This window comes from Dicentrarchus labrax, unplaced genomic scaffold (genome assembly GCF_905237075.1).
Source record: "Dicentrarchus labrax unplaced genomic scaffold, dlabrax2021, whole genome shotgun sequence".
NCBI lineage: Eukaryota > Metazoa > Chordata > Actinopteri > Moronidae > Dicentrarchus > Dicentrarchus labrax.
The window spans coordinates 12,900,261-12,920,646 of NW_026136711.1; the positions used below are offsets into that span (position 1 = coordinate 12,900,261).

A 20,386-nucleotide genomic window follows, 5' to 3' on the forward strand; every position below is an offset into this window, starting at 1 on the left:
TTTGATGTAAGTTTCACATGTTGCTCTAAATTTTTGTACAGCAAATAGGGAAAAACTGTGCATGCTTCCATTTCACATTTTAGAGTCATGTCAACAAGCCTTGTTTACTTGTTTATAAGTCAAACTAAAAACATGGCTGAAAATTATAAATAAAAAAATAATTCAACGTCAGAGCCTGCTGGGTGGTTTACCACAAAAACCACATCCACACGTCCTGAGCAATGATAAAGACCTGCTATGTTTTAACACCCCTGCACTGATTTATTCAAGCCACAGAAATGTTGGTTCACACAAATCCACATAGTGTGTGGTGGTAATTTATTAATAGGGTTAAGTTCTTGATGTTGCAATTTAGATCTGAAATTTATGATACCCCTATAAAGCGTTAGATGCTAATGAATTGGACATGCATGATGAATGCTGAGTAAATTCCCCCCTGGCTTAAAACTGCAGTCCAGTCTGTCTTTCATTTAAAACAGATTGAACAGTAGTTACTCATATTCAAATACTGACGGTGTGTTTGATACTGCTGCCATTATTAGTGCTGTAAAATACAGAAGCCAATGAAAAAACTGCCCACAGTTCCTACTAGAAGAGTGCGCTGAGTATAGTGCAAAGCCACGCAGTTGTGTCTGGGGGCATGTGGGTGGGGAACAGGGAGCACAGGGCAGGCTGTGTGTCCAGTGTGTACGAATGAGTAGTAGAATGAAGGGTAGACAATATGGTTACATTATCAAGGGGTAACCAGAGTAGACAGGCCATACGGAGACAAACCTCACGCAATTCCAAAAGGCCAATTTTAAAATGAAAATTCAAACAATCCGCCCACACTAATGTGTCCAACATAGTAAGTTGACCCTAGCGGAAACAAGATTCCAAACTGAAGCAGTTTTTGATCCCTACTGGCTGGTTAAGAGGAGTGAGGAGTCAGCATTCAGTATAAAAAAGAGCAGTCTGATGGGTCCAGTAGTATGTGCGATTAGCTGCGGACAGATACACTGTACAGTAATTTGTTATAATTGTGGAGGTCATCTTTGATCTTTGTAAAGTAAAAAATCCACAGCAAATTACCAAATTTCACCAAAAATTTGTCACATTTGTCCTAATATTACTCCTGTGTGAATCGGCATCTCTGTGATTTGAGGCTGTTTTTTTCAGGTCTTTTGTTTTCACTGAATCTTTCTTAGTAGGGATTTGCGTTGGCAATTATAAATGAAAGTTTTGACAGTGCAGGAGGCTCATCTCATCCATTTGTAGAAAGTGTGAGCTCGAATCCATCAGAGAAGCGAAATCTCGAATGATGATGAGATGGATGATATCCATGGCAGTATGTGGTAAGAAACATTTTTCTTTCTTTCAACAGGCTCAACAGTTACCATGTGGCGTCATTTCTCTGGGATAAATTCAGGTAAAAGCAGAAAATAAATGTAAATGTCTAGCAAAATAGGGGCAACATGAAAGGAATGTTGGTTATAGATGTAGCTCATGTTTTAGATGAGCCAATTGACTGAGTCAAGAGGTGGGTTTGATACTGTCAAACCTACCACAAGTTTGATGCAATCACCCAGGAAGTGTCTGTAGCACTCTACCAGTAGCATTAAATATTAATTCCTCCACTTAGGATCCACTGATTCAGAGAGAAAGTGGAAGCCATAGGGCACTTAATGGGATACTTATCACACTTACTCCGATAGGCTTAATGCTTATCTTGCTATTTAACATTTGCTAAACTTGAAATGACACTACATAGTTTTTCATCAACACTAGCGTGAAACATCTGCTGTGTTGAAGTTCATTTAAGAACATGGATGGTGAAAAAGCAAGTGTGTGGGGGTCTGCATGCGTGTACATCTGTGTGTGGTTTAGTGCCTAACTGAAGCTGGATTTTTACAGTGGTCTGTTAAATGCCCAATATCAAAACTTGGCCCTGCAGAGCTGTCAGCCACACGGCGAGCATAGGCCTAATATCTCACATGGACTGCGGATTAGTTTCTGTCTGTTGCTCAGGGTGAAATGTGTAATCTCATATCTGAGAAGTGGGAGGGAGAAGAGGAGGAGAAAGGAGGGGATTCTTGCCATTAATGTCTAACCTTTTAAAAAATGGATTTGCAAGTGTGACGAGATAAGGGCCAAATGTGATCCTGAAAATGCCTCGGCCCCATGACAAGTAACCGAGAGGAAAAGAAGGGGAGACAATCGCAGTATTCTTAGTGAAATTAAACACACTGTGCGCTTAAGATGTCGCCTTTAATCTAATATCAAATACAAGGAAAATGTGTACTCTGAATATAGCATGTTTTGTGTTGGACTTAAGTAAAAAAAACTATTTTGAGACACAAAGCTATTCCCATTCAAATCTAACACCTTTAAAAACAGCTGGACACAATCTATATAAAAGTAGCGCTGCAAACACAGTGAAGATGAGCTTGTTTGGGGGATGTTAGAAAACACCTTAGGTGATATCAAACTTGTACAGAGAAATGAATTCTCTTTAAATCTGTTAATTAATCATAGAAATAAGCCCATCATGAGCCCCCTATTGTATCACATACAGTAGTACAATGCCACAAGGACAAGCCTGGCATGATTTTATTATTTTATTGTCCACAGATTCCATAAAAAGACCAAAGCAGGCAGTGAAATTCACCCTCACCCATCAGCCACAGTCTGATAAAGTCAATGCCACCATGCCAAACTCCATTATCATCCAAGAACTACAGTATTAAGAACACCTAAAAATACTGTTTACATCTGGGTGGCATATTTCTTTATTACAATGAGGACTGCCAGCATAGTTTATTCTTAGCAGTACCACATCTTTCAGTTTCAGTTTCTGCAATACTTTGGTTCATGACCAAATGCCTACAAAACTAATTACGTGACATAAGTACATACAACCACTAGCATGGTTAGTAAAAGACGAACTCTTTTAAATGTGGACACACAGGCATGTCTACATCCAAAAACTGATGATATACACAGCGTGAGCTCTGAGAATATAATTATGACAATCTGGCATATCAGCCACTACATCAGTGGAGAAGTAGGGGGAAAAAAGGTAAGCTTTTTAAAAAGGTTAAAGATTTCACTGCCTGGCAGACTGGAAGTATGCTCTGCTCATGAAGACCCAATAACAGCCTCTCTTAGCTGCTCCTGGCCCACCATTACAGCATCTCCCTGATCAAATGGATGCCATCTGTCTGGCCGGGCTTCAGCGACAGCACCGCAGCAAGCTGGTTGGTTGGCTCACACAGACACATCCTATCTTGTTCTTTTGCATACACATAAGCTCATTCTCTTCTCCCCTCTTTGTCACAAACACACAGGCAAACACAAACAGGTAAATCAAGCCAGGCATGCAAATGTCCAGAGGAAACTGTTACAACATGGCAACTAAGCATCTTGCTGGGAATGAGATGTAACGGGTAAACGATGATCGATGGTGGTCTAGTCATTGGACAGGGGACATGAGATTGATCAGCCAAATTTTCTCACGGTTCAGACACATTGCTGCATCCTCCAACTGGCAGCAAGTCCTGAACAGGATTCATACATCCACAGAAAACGAGAGCCTAATTGTCTTTACTCTCATATTCAGCCACAAAGAATAAGCTTCCTGGTCGGCTAACAATAAGAGATTGGTAAGGTTAGTCACTACTTTATGGTTCCTATATGTTTTACAGTATTACAAATGTTAAACCTACAATTTATACCCCTACTGTTGATTTTTATCTTTCACATGTACAGTACAAGTGCCACATTCCTCCTCTACCACTACATAATCCCCTCTTCCTCATGAAAAAGAGGCTGTTTTATCGCTGCTGTCCCATGTGTAAGACACCTATTACGAGTGCCCTTGCAGAGAGAGCCATGACTCCTAGAGGGGACTTACGAGATCTGTACTCACTCCTCATCCAATTCACCTCAGGATGAGATGGCATGTTCATGAGAGCCTGTAAGACTTTCTGAGGGGCTTGTATTCACCTTCCAATATCACCAATACTACTAACATTAGCACGCCGCACCTAGAGTGAGAAAGAGGGCCCCTCATCTCCAGCGCTGGTGTTGGATAACATCTGTTAGGCACAACTGTGGGGCTTTCATCTCCTCAGGCTCCGGAAAATCTCCCTTCATTGATTCAGCGCTGAAGTGGTGCTCAAAGTTAATTCCAGGTGTCTGCATCCTATTCTGGCAGTTATACGTGAAACATTTATCACAGAAACTGTAGATTTTCGATTCTGAGAGGATGGTTCCCACCATTTAGGAACACTGATACAATCAGATGTCTTGATGGTGTGTCAGATACTTGGATATTATGCACACTGTAAAAAGACTCATGCAGTGACACAAAAGGTAAAAAGAGCATGCAATTGAGTTTAACATTAAATGATAAATAGTTTTATACTGTCTATAGGCCAATTCGGGCCACAACCAATTATTTTCATTATCATTGAATCTGACGATTATTTGTTTTACCTATAAAATGTCAGAATATCATAATCAGGTCTTCAGGTTTCTTGATTTATCTAACCATAAGTCCAAAATTCAAATTAATTCAGTTTAATATCATATATGGCAAAGAAACATAGTACATTTTCCATATTGAATGCATTTTTACTTTATTGAAACGATTAATCGATTATCAAAATATAGTCGACTGAATAATTGATTAATCTACTGATGCTTTCAGACAATTTTTTTTGCCACTTTGGTGCTAATCTCTGTCATTCCTGGTGGTGTTTACATAGAGTCTGGTTGAATATATATATATTCAAAACCTTAATTTCATTTGTCAAAGTTCTGTTTTGTTTTTTGTACTTTGTTCTTTGCAATTTGATTTCATGGAGTTTGTGTATCTGCATACTTAATTGTACCAAACAATATTTCAAGTAGAGTTTTGACCAGAGCCAAAACCAATATAGATCTAATTTTAACCAGATCCGAGTCCCAACCATTGCAGAATTGAATCACCTAAAACTTGATTAGAACTAAGTTACACTTTTATACCACAGTAAAAACTGTCAAATGGGAAAAGTCAAATCAGAAAAAATAAATAAGACCAAACCTGACTTGATGAAACAATACAGAATTAAGATAAATCAGAGCACATGCTGGCCCCTAATGGTTAGGTCAAAACTATACACTGACTGTTGACATCTTTGGTGATTGAATTACACTGAGCTTTCAGTCTCTCATAGGAGGACATGGTCTCCACAAGCAATAACCCTTCTCAAACATGCTGCCATAAATTTTATTCCCACATCCCTTTATCTTTATTTGAGGCATTTTTGTGAGCTAGAACAGCAGTTAATTTAAGATTGATTTGACATTGTAAAGTTTGTCCAATTTAAGCTAAGTAAATAAAGAATAATGACACACCATTAGATACAAATGTGACATGCACTCGAATACGTACAAACTATACGCAAAGAGAAATACATGGAATGTTACTGTAAATTATATTGCTATTCTACTGTAAGAAAAGTCAATAAAAATAAGGCTGGACTGGAAGCTGTATGACACATAAATAACACCAAGTTATCAAAAGGTACAATCCAACAGAAAGTTCAAGGTTGTAAATGTGATAACACTATTGTACCTCAGTGGGGAAATGATACCTTTTCTATTTGCACATTTCAACCCCAGACACAATGTTGTGCACTCAAAAGGCAACATGCACATACACAACACACACACACACACACACACACACACACACACACACACACAACACACACACACACACACACACTATGCTATGAATTTTTCAAGGGTGGATTTCACAATGTCAGAGCAGTGAGCAGCCTGTCAGAAACAGATATTTTCTGAGTCAAACTCATATTTCCAGCCCCTAATTAGCCTTGTTCGAGGTTTCCATTGTCTTCACTACTCTGCCCTACCTCTTCCTCTTCACTAGCTAAGTATTCTCTTTACCATCACCCTTCTTAGTGTGTGTTCTTTTACCCTCTGGTGTATAACGCCGCCTGCATTACACCAGTGGAACAAATAGTCATTGCTCTTTGAATATGTACCCCCTCAAGCCTGCCCCAGCTGCAGCTGTGGGTGACGTTTCTCATTTACTGAAAAGCTAAGAAAAAAAAACTGTGACGCTTTCTGACTGCCTGCCTGCCTGCCCTCTCATGTGAATCATCCCAAACTGTAATAACATCACTACAGCAGCATGCTGGTGCACAGAGACACAGTCTGGTTTGACTGCCCTGACAAGATGCACACAGCTCCTCTATCCCAACAACTCCTGCTAAAGGTGATGCTCCATCATATATAGAGAATTATCACCATGCTAATAGCATATGAGCATATCCATCCTGTATTTAGACAGAAGATAAAGGTGTGGAGGTATGACATAAGTGACTAAAATAGTGAATGAATAGTGCTCAGACAGATCCAGCTTCTTCTCTTTCTTCTAGCTCTCTGCCTGACATGCAATCTGTAAAAAAAATTCTGTACAAAAAAAGAGAAAAAGTGTAGCATCCAAACTACACAGAGGTGCTGTTCACTCCAGTGAATGTATCACAAAACATTTCTGTATTTTATTCATGGTTAAATCAAAGACTATGCTTTGATTGCACCTAAGAGAAGAGGGGGAGTCGTGTTGAGATGTGAGCGCAGCTCTACAAGAGGCTTGCACTCAGCAAAACAGGGGAAGAGGTGGAATGTAATACTAAAAGCTAATATACAGTAAGTGAGCCAGAGGTACTTCTCTCTTCAGAGAAACATCACACTGTTCTTGTGCTTCTTTGCATCTGCTGAGAGCGAAACTAAAGCCCTTGATCCTGACGAGAATAGAGCACATTGGCTCAGCTGAGTAGACTTTTCATTACACGCTTACACCAAGTCACACACGTTTACAGGAACATAGGCCATCAATGGGGAACATGGCTTGTAAGAAAAGAGAAAAATTCCAGCATTTAACTTGTCTAAGGAAATCATTTTTACAGCACAAACTCGGTTAAATATTAAACGGTATCTGGAGCTTAAACCTGAATGTCCAGTCCATTGATTTTCCTGCTTTTACCTTTGCTGTGGTATGGATAGCATACATTAACCTGCGCAGTTTGCTTTCGGGCTTAATGTCGGGCCATACTGCAGCTCTCCCTTTGTGGATGCAAGGGATGAAAAGATTTTGCACCCTGACTTGGCCTGAATCTCCTACAAATGTAAAAGCTTAGCAGCAAGATTATAAAAACTGATGTTTTTGTTTGTCTTTCATGAAGGAGCTTAAGCTCACAGGCCTTGATGCAGATTCAACTCCACAAGGACAGAGAAAAAAATATTATGATAGAAGATGAGGTGAGGGATCCAGTTATACATCAGTACAGTTCCAGCACTCTTTATTTAGCATGCATGTGTGCCTTGCAGTTTATGCCTCAGAGAGGAATGAAATCCACAAGGACGAGGAAAAGATGTTATGATCAAAGTCGGCATGTGGAAAGGTATTCAGCTCTATCAGCTCAGTTCCAATAACTTATTTTGTACACATGTATGCCATCCTCATACTTTTGTTGATGCCTTCAGGGAAAAGGTTGAACAGGTTCCTTAGAGCAGGCATTAATCCTCATTTAAACTCAACTCACAAAATTTACAGAAAGCAGGTCAAAAGGTCTTTTTGCTAGAAAAGCTCAGTAGCTCCTACCCATAAACCTATGGGACACAAAATGAGGAAGAGAAAATCCTACACAGCCCGCCTTGCTGCCTGAGGTTCTAAATAATATTTCCTTGCATATACACACTGCCAGCTTTGCTCAGTTTCCCAAGATAATTGAAGTTAAACGTGTCTTTTTTGGCAAGTCCACAGAGGAAACTGATGTAAGGAGGAGTTTGTGAGTAAAAGAATGAGATTGGGATATAACCTGAGGCAGATGAGCTGCAAAGCTGATAGGCAGAAGAGGTGTCCGGAGAACGGCTAAGATAAAGAGCATAAAAGTGAGGGGAGAGGCAGTGTGTGAGAGAGAAAGCTCCTCTGGGTCATTAGGCTACAGACAGACACATGCAGGTGCCACCTCATCCTTCATTCTCTCACTCTCCTGGCCAACAGGCACCGAGCAGGAAGGTATGAGGGCATTGAGCCATGTTCAGTGAACCTGACATGAGCTGGAGATACTGTGGCAAATGAAGATACATCGCAGGACCAGTGTATACTAATTGTCCTCCCACATTTTCACCAGTCTGTCACCGTTCTTGCCATGTACAGTGACTGGCACATTTAATACAAGGTACACAATAGTGTGAAAAGATATTCTGTCTATTTATTCAGGTATTTTGCTGTGTCCATCTCATGTGTTGTATTCTGTATAGCAGTGATGAACAGCTAACTGTGACATCTCAACCTAAGTTCCATTATTAGACGTCTACTGTCAGATAAAGCTGTGATAAGACAATATGGTGCTGCCTCGGCACAGCAGCCGCATGGATTCATCCAGACACATCAGACAAGACAAATGGACCTCAGCTAATGCTGACAGAGCACCCCGGGTGGAAAATTTAGACAGACTTTCAATCATTTGTCTGACAAGTGGGGACATATTCAAGCAAGAGGATTTCTGTTTCCATAATTCCAAACCCCATAATCAATTTTTTGTCCCCTGTCAGGGCTCGAATGAGTGATTCACTGGACTGAACTGAGAAAGCAAGTCACCTTGGCAACAAATTGAATATATGCATCTCAAATTTCATGTTGTAAGGAGTGTGAAAACAATTCTGAAACACAGAAGGTGCAAAGATGAAGTGGTTTTCACACATTTTGTGAGTGTATGTAAGTGGGGTGTGTGTACGTTTAGAAGGGTAACATGATATGGTATGATATTTTTTTTGGCCACTTATAGCAGAGGAAACAAGTTGTAAACACAACACTGACATATTGTAATCCAATAAAGTTGATAAGGCAAGCTTGTTAGCAAACAGTTTCCTATTTACATCCAGCAGATAGCTTCCAGCATACAACTTAAAAGTTATCTTTGGATTATGTTGGCTGTCTGTCACATTTCTTGAATTGTGACTTAAAATATTTATATATACAGTATGTCACTAATGTTTTCTACTAAATTGATTGAAAAAAAAAGGGGAAACAATTTGGAGAGTAAATTAGTAGTATGGTTAAGACAACCTAATTTGACTGCCACTGGGTAAATGAGGTGCTGGGGCAAAGTGAGTCCTCTGCAAACAAAACACTCAATGAGTAACATTTGTCCCCCGCAGTGGTTCTAAATGATGCCACAAAGTAGCTCTGCTGCATCACAATTACCTGGCAGTGTGTCTCTGGTCCATTAACATAAGCAAGCTATTTCACTTCAGCAAGACGCTACTAAAGGGCTTCAGGGGCCTAGAGGTGATAGAGAAGCTGCATAAGATACTGTATGAATAAAGATAGTAATAATGTATGATACAGTCACTTTCTGCTACTCTGTTTAGTATAAATACAATGGATGTGCTGCAAGGAGCTGGAATGAATAAAACCTGACAGAAAAAAAGTACACATAGAGGACTATTAAAAATAGGCAACTGAAAATAGACTATGAGACATAGACGTGTATCCCAAGGTGTTGGTAGACAGATGGGTTATTTGAACACTCTTTTTCACTGTGTGATTGGTTTGTCTATTATCATATTCTTCTATTTATTGTAAATAATTGGTGGAAAGAGCCAACTGTGTTAAATGGCACATGTGCACTCTCTCTGAGACAATCATTTGACATCAGAGAAGAACAGGATCTAATCGACTACCACCTAATCTCACTCAAGGAGGGAGAGAATGCACCAGAGTACATGCGCTTAAGGGCTTGAAATGAGAAAGACCGCTGAGCAAGTAAATACTAATGACATGGCAATATTGCCACAGGTGAATCAGAATCTGTTTGGCAAGAGAGAATATGAAACTGTGAGAGAAACATAAATTATTTCTCACTGACTCATTCACTGTTCCAAGTAGCCCTCAAAATACAGACTGTTCACATTGAGCTACAAATGTATCGCTAATACGGTGAAATGAGTAGGTGCAGTAGGGGGTAAAGTTTGTACTGTAACGATCTTGAAAAGGCAAACAACATCCTAATTGACCATTTGCTAACCCCCAACAACCGTAGCAACCGTAACTAGGTAGGACAGGCCTGACAAGCTTTAAATTTCTCCATGAGGTGTGCATGAGGCTCTCATAAAACTATACTCTGTAACCTGTATCTAAGCAGTTTTTGACACTGTTTGTCTGCTCTAGCATTAACTGCAGATGTTAGCATGCCTGAGTAACCCAGCATTATTTGCTAAGGCAAGGGGCGTTGCAAATAGTTGCAAATAATTTGTGAGTTACATTAGAAAAATTCCATTGTGTTGGAGCTAATAAGCTAGTATTAGACTAACAACAGCATATTTAAAACCTCTTTACAGGGTTATTGTTTTAAAACAAACCATCTGGAAACAAAAATGAGTCTTGAGGGGTATATCTAGCACTGTTAACACAGTAAGATGCTTATGAGCAGAGGAACGGAAAGCTTGACAGTAGAAACAGTAGCGTAGCGGGGCTTAGCAAACGGTCAGTTAAATGCCAGCATATAGCAGCAAGTGGTGAACCAAGAATATAACGTCTGGTCTACTTTCCCAGTTTAGACGCATTAGTTGAGCTCACCTCTAAGTGAATATCTGATTATGTGTGGAGGAAAAAGTCAAGAAATGGCATACAGGCCATAGAAAGTGCCAATTCAACCTCCACTCCTCCCTCCCCTCTTGCCGGCCATAAAACGCAGTGTAATAGGATTCCTAAGCTTTTCCAGTGACTGCTTCCACTATCACACAGACATTTAAGTGCACTAATCCATGACAAATTGTCTCATCTGATCCATGACAAATCGTCTGAGGGGCCGATAGAGACGAGGAGATGGAGGGGAGAGGGAGGAGGGGGGACAGGAGGATGGAGGGCTGGGGGAAGAGGCCAGGCACGGAGAGAGTGCTGCTCGGCACCTGAATGATCAGGCACTTATTGCCTAGTTTTTAGAAAGGTTGCTTTCATTACCTCGAAGGGCATGCTGTGTGATAGAACGTGGGATCACATAGTGCTGATGAGCTCTCCACCTAAGCCCAGAGTTCTCAAAGCAATTATAATCCCATGTGGAGGTACATTATAGGATTTTAGTTCCTCTGTTGGCAAAACACTGGATTTGTAGATGCCATGTTCAAGAAATGAATGTTTGTAATTAAATTTGTGTCATATAATTTATGATTTTCATCACCCGATTTCACTTGGCGGTTTTACATGAAACACACACAAGTGAATAGCAAAATAGCATGGATGGAAACATGCCTACTGCAACCACATAAAAGGCTATTCCACAACCCTGAACAGTAATGACTCGGATGTGTTTGTGTTCGTTTGTGTGTGTGTGTGTGTGTGTGTACGTGTGTACATAAATGTGTATGTGGTTTATACTGTATGTGGCTGTATTTCCACATGAGCCAATGCTGCTAGGCAGATCAAACGATTCCTTTTCATCCACTTATATGACTCAGGCATCATCCATTCAAGTGACTGTAATTTAATTGAATTTTCTTTCACCATCAATTCTCACTCTAATTAGTCCCCACAGTTTAATGAGGATGTAAATAAAGCAGATTTAATGGCAAAACAAAAACACAGAGAGTCTATATGGTAAGCTGCTCCTGTGGATAGTATGGATGGATCTTCTGTTCATAAAAAACACCTCCACAGAAAAAGCAAAGCAGCAAGATTACCACTTTGAAGATGAATGCGTAAAAAAAAAAGGTACACGTTCACGTCTCTGTTTCCGGCGCTAACACTGAGCTATTGCGATGAGGAGTCTGAGAACTATGAAAATGAGTTCCGAGCTGAAAATGGTGTGCATTCAGTTTGTGAGCCAGTGAAGCTAATTTCTTAACATTCCCAAACACTGCCAGAAAAATCATCAATCTTCTAAAGCAGCCATCCGTTCTGCAGTAGAAAGGAATAAAAAAAGAAGGGGGAAAAAATCAATTCATACTGTGTGCATGTATAGCTTCCAGACTTCTACCCCGTCCTCATTTACGAAAAGACAGCTATCCTAAATGAAGTTCAAGGTTTTTTTCGACAACCTGTATCTTGTCAGATTTTCCTTTCCCCAGAAAAAATCCCCATCTTTAGATCTCAAGTTAAAAAACTGGAGCTTCAATAGATACAAAAAGCTAAAGTCGAGCAGTACAGTATTTTGACAGGTTGCGCTTTTAAAGTAGAAGATGCATTTCTTAATTTACAAAACACATCCTTCCTTATGATCAAATTGTTACTCTTATTTGACCATATGATGCATCTTGGCTTATCAAAGTAATTGCACGTTCCTTCCACCTCAAAGAGTTTTCTACACTGAAGGAGCATTATGGCACATTGAACAATGAGCTCATTAAAAGGCCTTCCAATCATTTGTGATTAGACTTTACAAGACATTTCAAATCAATGGATGAAAACACAAAAGCAGCATAAGTTTTCAGCCTTTCCAGCTGTATCATAACCCATTTTGTGCTGTCATGTATAAAATCTTCCGTGTATGTACAAAACCAGTATGCCTATGGCTGCCACTCACAGTATAATCACATTTAATTTCAGCTTTTGATTATGACACTCTTTCAAATGAACAGCAGGTAACTTACATAATAAGGCATTTAATAATATCAGTACAGTCCTGTAACAGTGCAATATATACTGTAGTGCCATGGCTGACAAAAAAGTGGTCAAACAAAACATCAGCAACAGACTGCAATCTAAGAGGAACAGGCTAGTGGAGTTAGTTTCACAGCTCCACCTGGAACAAGAATCACATCTATTAGATCTGAGACTTTCTTAAACTGCCCTGTCAGAGCCATAATAAAACAAAGCAGCTGCTAAAGTGTTGTTATATTCAGACTGCCCCTCTGGGTATTGATACATTACATGAACATGACGTATGCATACTTCAGCTGAACAAGGGTAACTGTAATATAATCACAATACACTAAACACATCAGTAGGCACTTTCATTTTATCTTTAGAAGACACCTAATCTACAGTAACTTCTGCCAGCAATTGGTTACTCTTTTAGTGACTTGTGATGGAGTCCAATACTATGTGCTGTCAAGAGTGGCCTGATTTTGTGCAGCAGCAGTCTTGGCAGTGAGCACTCGTGCTCACTGTGTTGGCAGGTGGGGAGAGTGCTTGTGTGTGTCATGTCACATTCAGCTCATCTGTCAATGTAGTGGATTATTTCTTGAGAGACCAGAATTGGCTGTCCAGAATCAGTCCGCCATCAATCTTCAGCCGCACTAGCAGGACGCAGGGGAGGCTGTGTGGAGCAGAGGCTCATGGGAAAGGGAGCGGCGCCGCTTCCTGAGCAGGTGACGAAGCAGTCAGGCAACTCGTTACTCAATCTCCGCCTCAGCGGTGACTATACCGATTTGTCACAGAAACATTCGGAATAAATAAATAAATGGATCTCAAAACTTTATCTCAGCACATTTTTTTCAGTATTCACTCTCATGTTCACTGTTGCAAACGGCAGATAAGTTGATTTCTCAAACATTGTTAGATGCTTCAACAGGCTGGAGGATTACATCCGTACCTAGCTCAACATGACCTTCACTTTCCCTCCTCAGATACCCACACAGCCCCTTTGTCTGGGTATCTTTGTCTATGTGGGGTGGTTTGTGAGTTTTTGTACCACTCAGTCTCTCAGGCAGTCAGCCAGGCTGCATGCCAAGACCCACAGAAATTTATTTTAGGACATGGTTTCTTACAATAAACCAACCCCCTATTTCACTTCAAGACTTGGCTTCTGACTGTCCAGAAGGCGATACAGTAGTTAAAGCATGTCACATTGCAAGGTACAGGACAACAGCTTCACTTATCTTGTCATCAAGCAATTTTAAAGATAATGAATCAATAATCTCAGCAAATGGATGGCATGTGTGAGTCTAAGATTAAAAACAATTTCTATTAATCTGTTTATCAGCATAGATATTTGAATCCTTTACTTCTCGTGCTTCATTAATTAAACAATTTTACAACTTGATTTTCTGTACAGCACACATCTTTTCATCATCCTGTAGAAACACAGGGACATTATTTGATTACGGAAAACAGCATAGCATTAAAGCCAATGGATTTTTCAAGGCAAGACATCTCTTTTGTGCTACGTCCTACATAGCCATATCTATTTATATCTGAGGGTTCTGGCCTCAATGAAACCAGAGAGCTTCTCAAATTATAAAATCAATTCTAATTCAAATATTCATCATAGCATTTCAATTCTGAGAGAGCAGTTCTGGTTAGATCGGTTAACGCCACTCCACAGCCGAGTAAGATTGATGTCAGCTTAATCCTCTTAGAAAAACACGATGTACAGTAAATTGTACAGTTGCCGAGCAGAAGGAAAAAAAAACAGACAGAGACGTGTTCTCTTCGAGCACCCAGTTGTGATAGACCATTATCCCTGGGAAGCCTGCTGATTATACTAGTAAAATATCATAACACACCCTCAGATTATGATTGTCAGCACCAATTATGGCTGTCATCCATCACAGTTCTATTTAATTTCAAAAGTTTTCTGGAGAGTACTTGTGTCAAAATAATACTGTAACAGGACTAAGTGTGAATGCTGGTGTATACTGTAAAATGTCTCTCTTTTGATTACCAGTTCATGACATTATTTAGCCTAAATCAGTCTAATAACGTTAATGAAACCTGAGACTTAAAAATATCAAACCAACAGTGTTTGTGTGTGTTTATCATCCACCTCTGCAGTGTGTAAGTTTGCATCCTCTCAGACTTCATGTGTCCTGAACACACCTCCAGTATCCCCAGAGGAACCATGAAAATGCCACACCATAATGGCCTCAGTGAGAAAATGGTGTGTAAATGTGTGAGCATGTACATGTCCGTAGTGTCCTCGGTGTTGTATGCAGTAACTGTGTGAGTTGATCGGTCTGACAGGAAGCCTTAAAGATCACTCAGTTATAACTATCCTTTGCCTGGATGACTCTTCTAAATTATACCAGGGGTGGTGGTTTGAGGGTGGGGGGTTCTTATTTTTTCCCCCTTCTCCCCCTTTGGGACCACTGCATTATTCAAGAGACACTTACTGAGCCTTGCACTTCCTTGTACATCTTTGGCACCAAGCTCGACTTGCCAACCAGTCAAAAAGAAAAGAAAAAAACAGAAAAACTAGAAGCCAGCCTTTAAAAATTCATTCAGAGCTCTCTGTCGCTCATCCCTCACCCTCTTGTTCCAATTAACGGGACCGGGATACTTTGAGAACTTTCCATCTATCATAGCTGGGATTTTCATGTGTCAGCTGTTCCATAGTAAAAGTAAGCCAATTCTCCGACATGCTGCTTAAAGTCACCAATGTTCAACACAAGCATGGAGAATTCGATGCTGGATTTTCTATTTTTTTTTGTCCTCTTGCTGTGCTTCAATTACTGCCTTTTTGCCTGGCAATGCAACACACACGCACACAAAGGGAACCAAGCAGAAGATAGCATCAATGTTTAACAGCCGCTTGGCTTCTGGAGAGAGCCACACTCTGTACGAGGGTTCAGCATGGGAGTCACACTCATTGTTAGAAGCTTAAAGAAAGCCTTTGCTTTGCTCTAGAAAACCTTTGCCTTCCCTGTAACACTCCCACATACACCATAAGAAATGCTGGTAAGCTTTCCCATAATCAGAGAATTAGATCCGCCTCTGCGTCTACCCTCCCCTTTTGCCCCTACGGTGAAGAAGGCGTCGGGCTTAATTGCCAAATGTTTCCAGTGCAAAAGAGGGAAACATAATTGTCATTTCCATCTAAGCCACAGTGATCAAAGCTCCCTTGGCTACCAGCAGAGTAATAGGGATTTTTGCCCCAGCTTGTCCTACTCGTAACAGTCTGCCAGGAAGATTCAGGGTGTAGTAGTCAAGAATTCCTCACCGCACTCACAAATCATCTTGCCACCAGCTAACTCTCAGTGTCTGAAGATGCTCTTTGTCTAACAGCGCTTCCATAGTCAGATTCAAACCGAAGTATGCAGCAACAATATATAGAGTCTAAATATTTCTTCCATAAATAGCACAAAATGTATATGGGTACATAAATCTGAGTATGACTAAATATAAGTACGTAACCTGCAATCAGAAGCACAATTAGTAGTCTCCCTCTTTGCTTATCCTGTATGACTGCAAGCATGGTGAATCATCATGTTACAGTACAGTACTGTGGCAAATCATTCTGACATACTGCAGCAGTCTCTTGCTGTTGCTTTTTAAACAGGCAAAGCCAAGAACTCCTGTCCCACCGAGGGGGCAACGTCTCGCACCGTTAAGGCTGTGCTGTGAAGCTGAAGTATGACAAGGAGATACACGTACCCAGGGTGAGAATGTCGGTGTGACCGGGCCGGGCCACATGGTGCTGCTGGATGGTCTGGTAGAGTGAGGCCTGGCACAACAGCAGGAAGCCGAGGCTAATCCACATGGCCAACAACCAGGACATGGTAAGGCCGAGTCTGCAGGACAGCACACACAGCGGGGGAGAAACAACAAGGAAAAAGGGGTATTATATAGCATGTCTATATATTCACAACACACATATTGTGTTAAATGTATCGATTGAAAGAAACAAATAGGTGATGTTTGTCTGATATACTCTGATATCACCTAGAAATATTTAGACCAATATAAAGTATAATTTATTCAAAAGGTATGTGCATGGGTTACTTTCCAATAATAATGCTAGGAATGAAAAGAAAAAGAGATCAAGGTTTCAAGGAAAAAATCCTGCAGACGAAAGACTCAAACAAATGAGAAAACACTAAGTTAATCTAGTCAATATCTGCCTTGTCCAAACCTGCTGCAGTGTGAAAAGGACATGTACCACACAAAAATAAAGAATGAAATAAAGAAAAAGGAAAATAACCTGCTGCGATCTCTTGTCAGACTGTAATAATTGTATAATGAAATATGTCACCTCTTCATGAAAACTACAGTTCCATTAACAGAAACAGTAACAACACTGAATCTTTGAACACTTTAAAAGTTTATAAAAGGCTGCATTACAAAGCAGGAACACCCTTCTTGCAGATTTGTTCAGCAACTGCCTAATGGCTGGTGAGGGCCAGCATATGGAGACACGCCTTAGCCCTCACTGAATAATGAGTCTCTCCTCCTTTCCAGGTGTTATTACCACTTCTCTCCATTCAGGACCCCACAGTGGGAAATTTAAAAGCATCACCCCACCTCCTCTAAACAAAACTCTGGCTTGGTGTGTTTATAGGCTCCCTGCCAAATACAATGAAACTGTTGATGTCTGTTTGGAAGAACAAATAATCCTTGGACTGATCATTAGTTCTGAAGAAGAATATATTTCACCTAAAGCACTTGCTGTATGGCAGGCGCTGAATGCATTTGTTTTGCATTTGGCATTTTTCTCTGAGGTGGGGACTTTCTGGGGGAATATGATGGTCTGATCCAGTAAATTGTTTCCAGAAAGGCACTATAGCCACTGCTTGCTCCAACTAGACCACTTTGTGTTTTGATGTGCATTTGAGATTAAAGCCATTTAGACATTACTAAATTGTGCCGTGTGTGTTAATGTGTTTTGCGCCCTCAGTGACATTCAGGCTGCTTAATATTCAGCGAAAATTAAGCATATACTTATGAACAGCACATTGTAAATCCCCACCCCTGCACTAAATCCAACATAATCCGCGGTTTTGTGGAAATGTGAACTGCTCCCATGGGTATGTTTTCCTCTCTTTTTTTAACCACACAGTATTTCTGTTCGCCAAGCTGGGTGCATATTCAAAAAGAAGCGTTGCGCTTGCATGGTTAACTGCATATTGCATAGACTCTGAGCTCCTCCCGGTTATCGGAATGCATTCTTGTCGAAAATAAAATGTGCTCTTACCAGCAGCGTTTTACCAGCGATGAAGACACACGGCCGACTTTAAATAAAACGAAAACAAGTATGGGCATCGTTTTAAAGGAACTTCAGAGGAAAAGAGAGCAGCTTTCAGGAACACAGACCCAAACTCTCTTAGTCGCTGTTGTAGCCTCATTTTCTTTAATAAATATATATATGTATTGTTTGCCAAGCAAGAAAGAAAACAGTTTACTCTCAGTATTGTAGTCTCACATAAAACGGGAGAGGACAGCTCCTCTGTTCCTAAAGTCCAACATGAGATAGTAAACGCGGTCGAGGAACAGAACAGCAGACACACCTGCAGGCGCACAACCTACTCATGCACCTGCCTGCAACGTTGATTTAAGGTAATTATAAGTGGGCTTTTTTATCGCAACTTCAGTGATGAATCATACTGTCTGACTGCCACACACTCAGAATGATCGAGACGATACAGGCTCCTGTCTAAATACATCTCAACTAGAATTGTATTAAACACCATGCACTTAAAGTATTTATTTCAGCCTGTACATTGACTCGTGTTTGTAGTTTTTTTTTACAAGATAAATGCAACATATGTGCCCCATTTAAACATGATTAAAACTTATATAACATATTGCTTAAAAATTATTAGTATTATGGTATACAGGATGTTTTTAATAGACGCTGTTTTTCATATTTCACTACTTACATACACTGAGGCCAGACATTTCACCTTTACTCAACATTTTTCAACAAGCAGTATTGTGTGGGTATCCTACGATACAGTTGTCTAAGTACCCCCCACCCCACCCCACAAATCCCTTCCCCAAACACCAGAGGTATTCCTGAAAGTCCCACACCCTTACCTGAGCAGTGTGTTCAGGAGGAAAGGTGCTCAGTCAGAATCACTGCCTGCCTTCCCAGCAGACTCACTCCTCTGTCTTTAATCCATCCATACTTTGAAGCCAGGGATTCCCGCCTGAAATTCCAGTACCAGATAAGCCGAACACTGCACAAAATGATGTTCTTCTCGTCAATATTCTCTAATCTGGAGCGTTTCGTGGTTCTCTTTTGAAGTCCGTGGCAACACAGTCAGTCACCAAAAGCAAGACACCCAGGGCTCTAAGTCACAAACTGGCCAGGATTTGAGGGATGGGAGGCTGATCATGTCACTGCTGTATCAGCCACGTATACGATCAGATTTCTTGTCCTCTCCTCCCTTCACTCCTCTCCGTCAGTAGAACTCCTCTGTTGTGATGACAGGGAGCTAATTTACCCCCCTCACTTGTCGTCTCCTTCTCACGCATGCAGCGGAAGGCTCCAGTGGAATGACTGCTCTGTCTGCTCTTGGCTGCGTCCCCCCATTGAGAAGCTGCGCTGATAGTGTGAGCCTCAGTCCTCTCTCCAACGCACTAAGTAGAGAGTCTGTGTCAGAGAGGCAGAGGGAGAGTGTGTGAGTGAGCGTGCGTGTGTGTGTGTGTAGGCTATTACAATGTAGCCCAGCTGGAAAGAGAGAAAGAGAGAGAGAGAGAGAGAGAGAGAGAGTGAGAGAGAGCTGAGAGAGAGTCAGATCACATGTCTTAAAGCAAGACTGCCCACTTCTGCATCAAGACTTCATCAGCAAATGAAGCATGCTTTATTAACCTACCCCTCTATACATCCCAACCTCCCATCCACAACGTCAGGAGACATGAGAGTGTAGCCTTCAGCTCACTTCGGATGTGTCTGAGTGTATCCGTGTACCCATGTGTGTGTGTGAGTGTTGGAGCGGGTGTGGAGGGAGGATGACTGAATATGCCTCTTTTAGTCATCACCTTCCAGCATTTGAGGGGTGAAAGTGAAATATGCTCCAAGCGTGGCACTTTTAATAGAAGGCAGAGTGCCTCATCAGAGCACTGCAATCTCCATATTATCCATTACGAGTCGGCTGTGCTCTTTCTACCTGTGTTCGTGGTGATGAGTGGGGATTTGTTTTTACTGCCTGCCCCTTTTGGCTGTTTCCCACCACTGAAACAAACTCGCATCTGCAGCGGCAGCCTGAAAGAACCTGTGAGCATCCTTCTGTCACTTGCAAACCAAATCTGTTCTGGCTCAGAAGGACAGAAATCCATTGTCTTTTGTATGTGTGTGTGTGTTTTTTTGTGTGGGTGTCTGCATGTGTGTGTTTCCGCTGTGGCTGAGCCATGCAGGCAGGTGAAACAACCAGTCTGGTTTGTGTGGAGTATGTTTTCCTCCAACACATTTCCTTCCATATGGAGGAGCTCCCCTTTAACTCATTATACTGTTAACCAGAGATTTACAGTATATGCCAATCCCACGCACCTGCCATGGCTGACTCACTCACAGTCTGACATTTCACAGAAAACGAACCCTATGCTACTCACAACAATACACAGCTGAGGGGCTAAATAAGCTGGCAGACAGTGAGGATAGTGTTGGTACTGTGGGGGAGTACAGACAGATGAACTTGATGATACATTTCCAGATAAACTTTGTCTCAGAGC

General features: G+C 41.0%; 1 protein-coding gene across 4 annotated transcripts in view; it reads right to left on the reverse strand.

Moving 5' to 3' along the window:
• LOC127371589 (chemokine-like protein TAFA-1) overlaps window positions 1–19,507 on the reverse strand; it is a 101,281-nt gene extending 81,774 nt beyond the window's left edge. The window contains exons 1-2 of one of the 4 annotated variants that reach the window (XR_007886419.1): window positions 18,749–19,490; window positions 16,370–16,506 (exon numbers count right to left, since the gene is read on the reverse strand). Coding sequence is in view for 1 of the 4 variants with exons in the window: in XM_051414470.1 (XP_051270430.1) it covers window positions 16,370–16,493 (124 nt within the window). In the remaining 3 variants the exon portion in view is untranslated. Of the gene's footprint in view, window positions 1–16,369; window positions 16,507–18,748 lie in introns of all 4 variants that reach the window. The other 3 variants (XR_007886418.1, XR_007886420.1, XM_051414470.1) reach the window with 3 other exon arrangements.
• Between the last annotated feature and the right edge of the window lie 879 nt (window positions 19,508–20,386).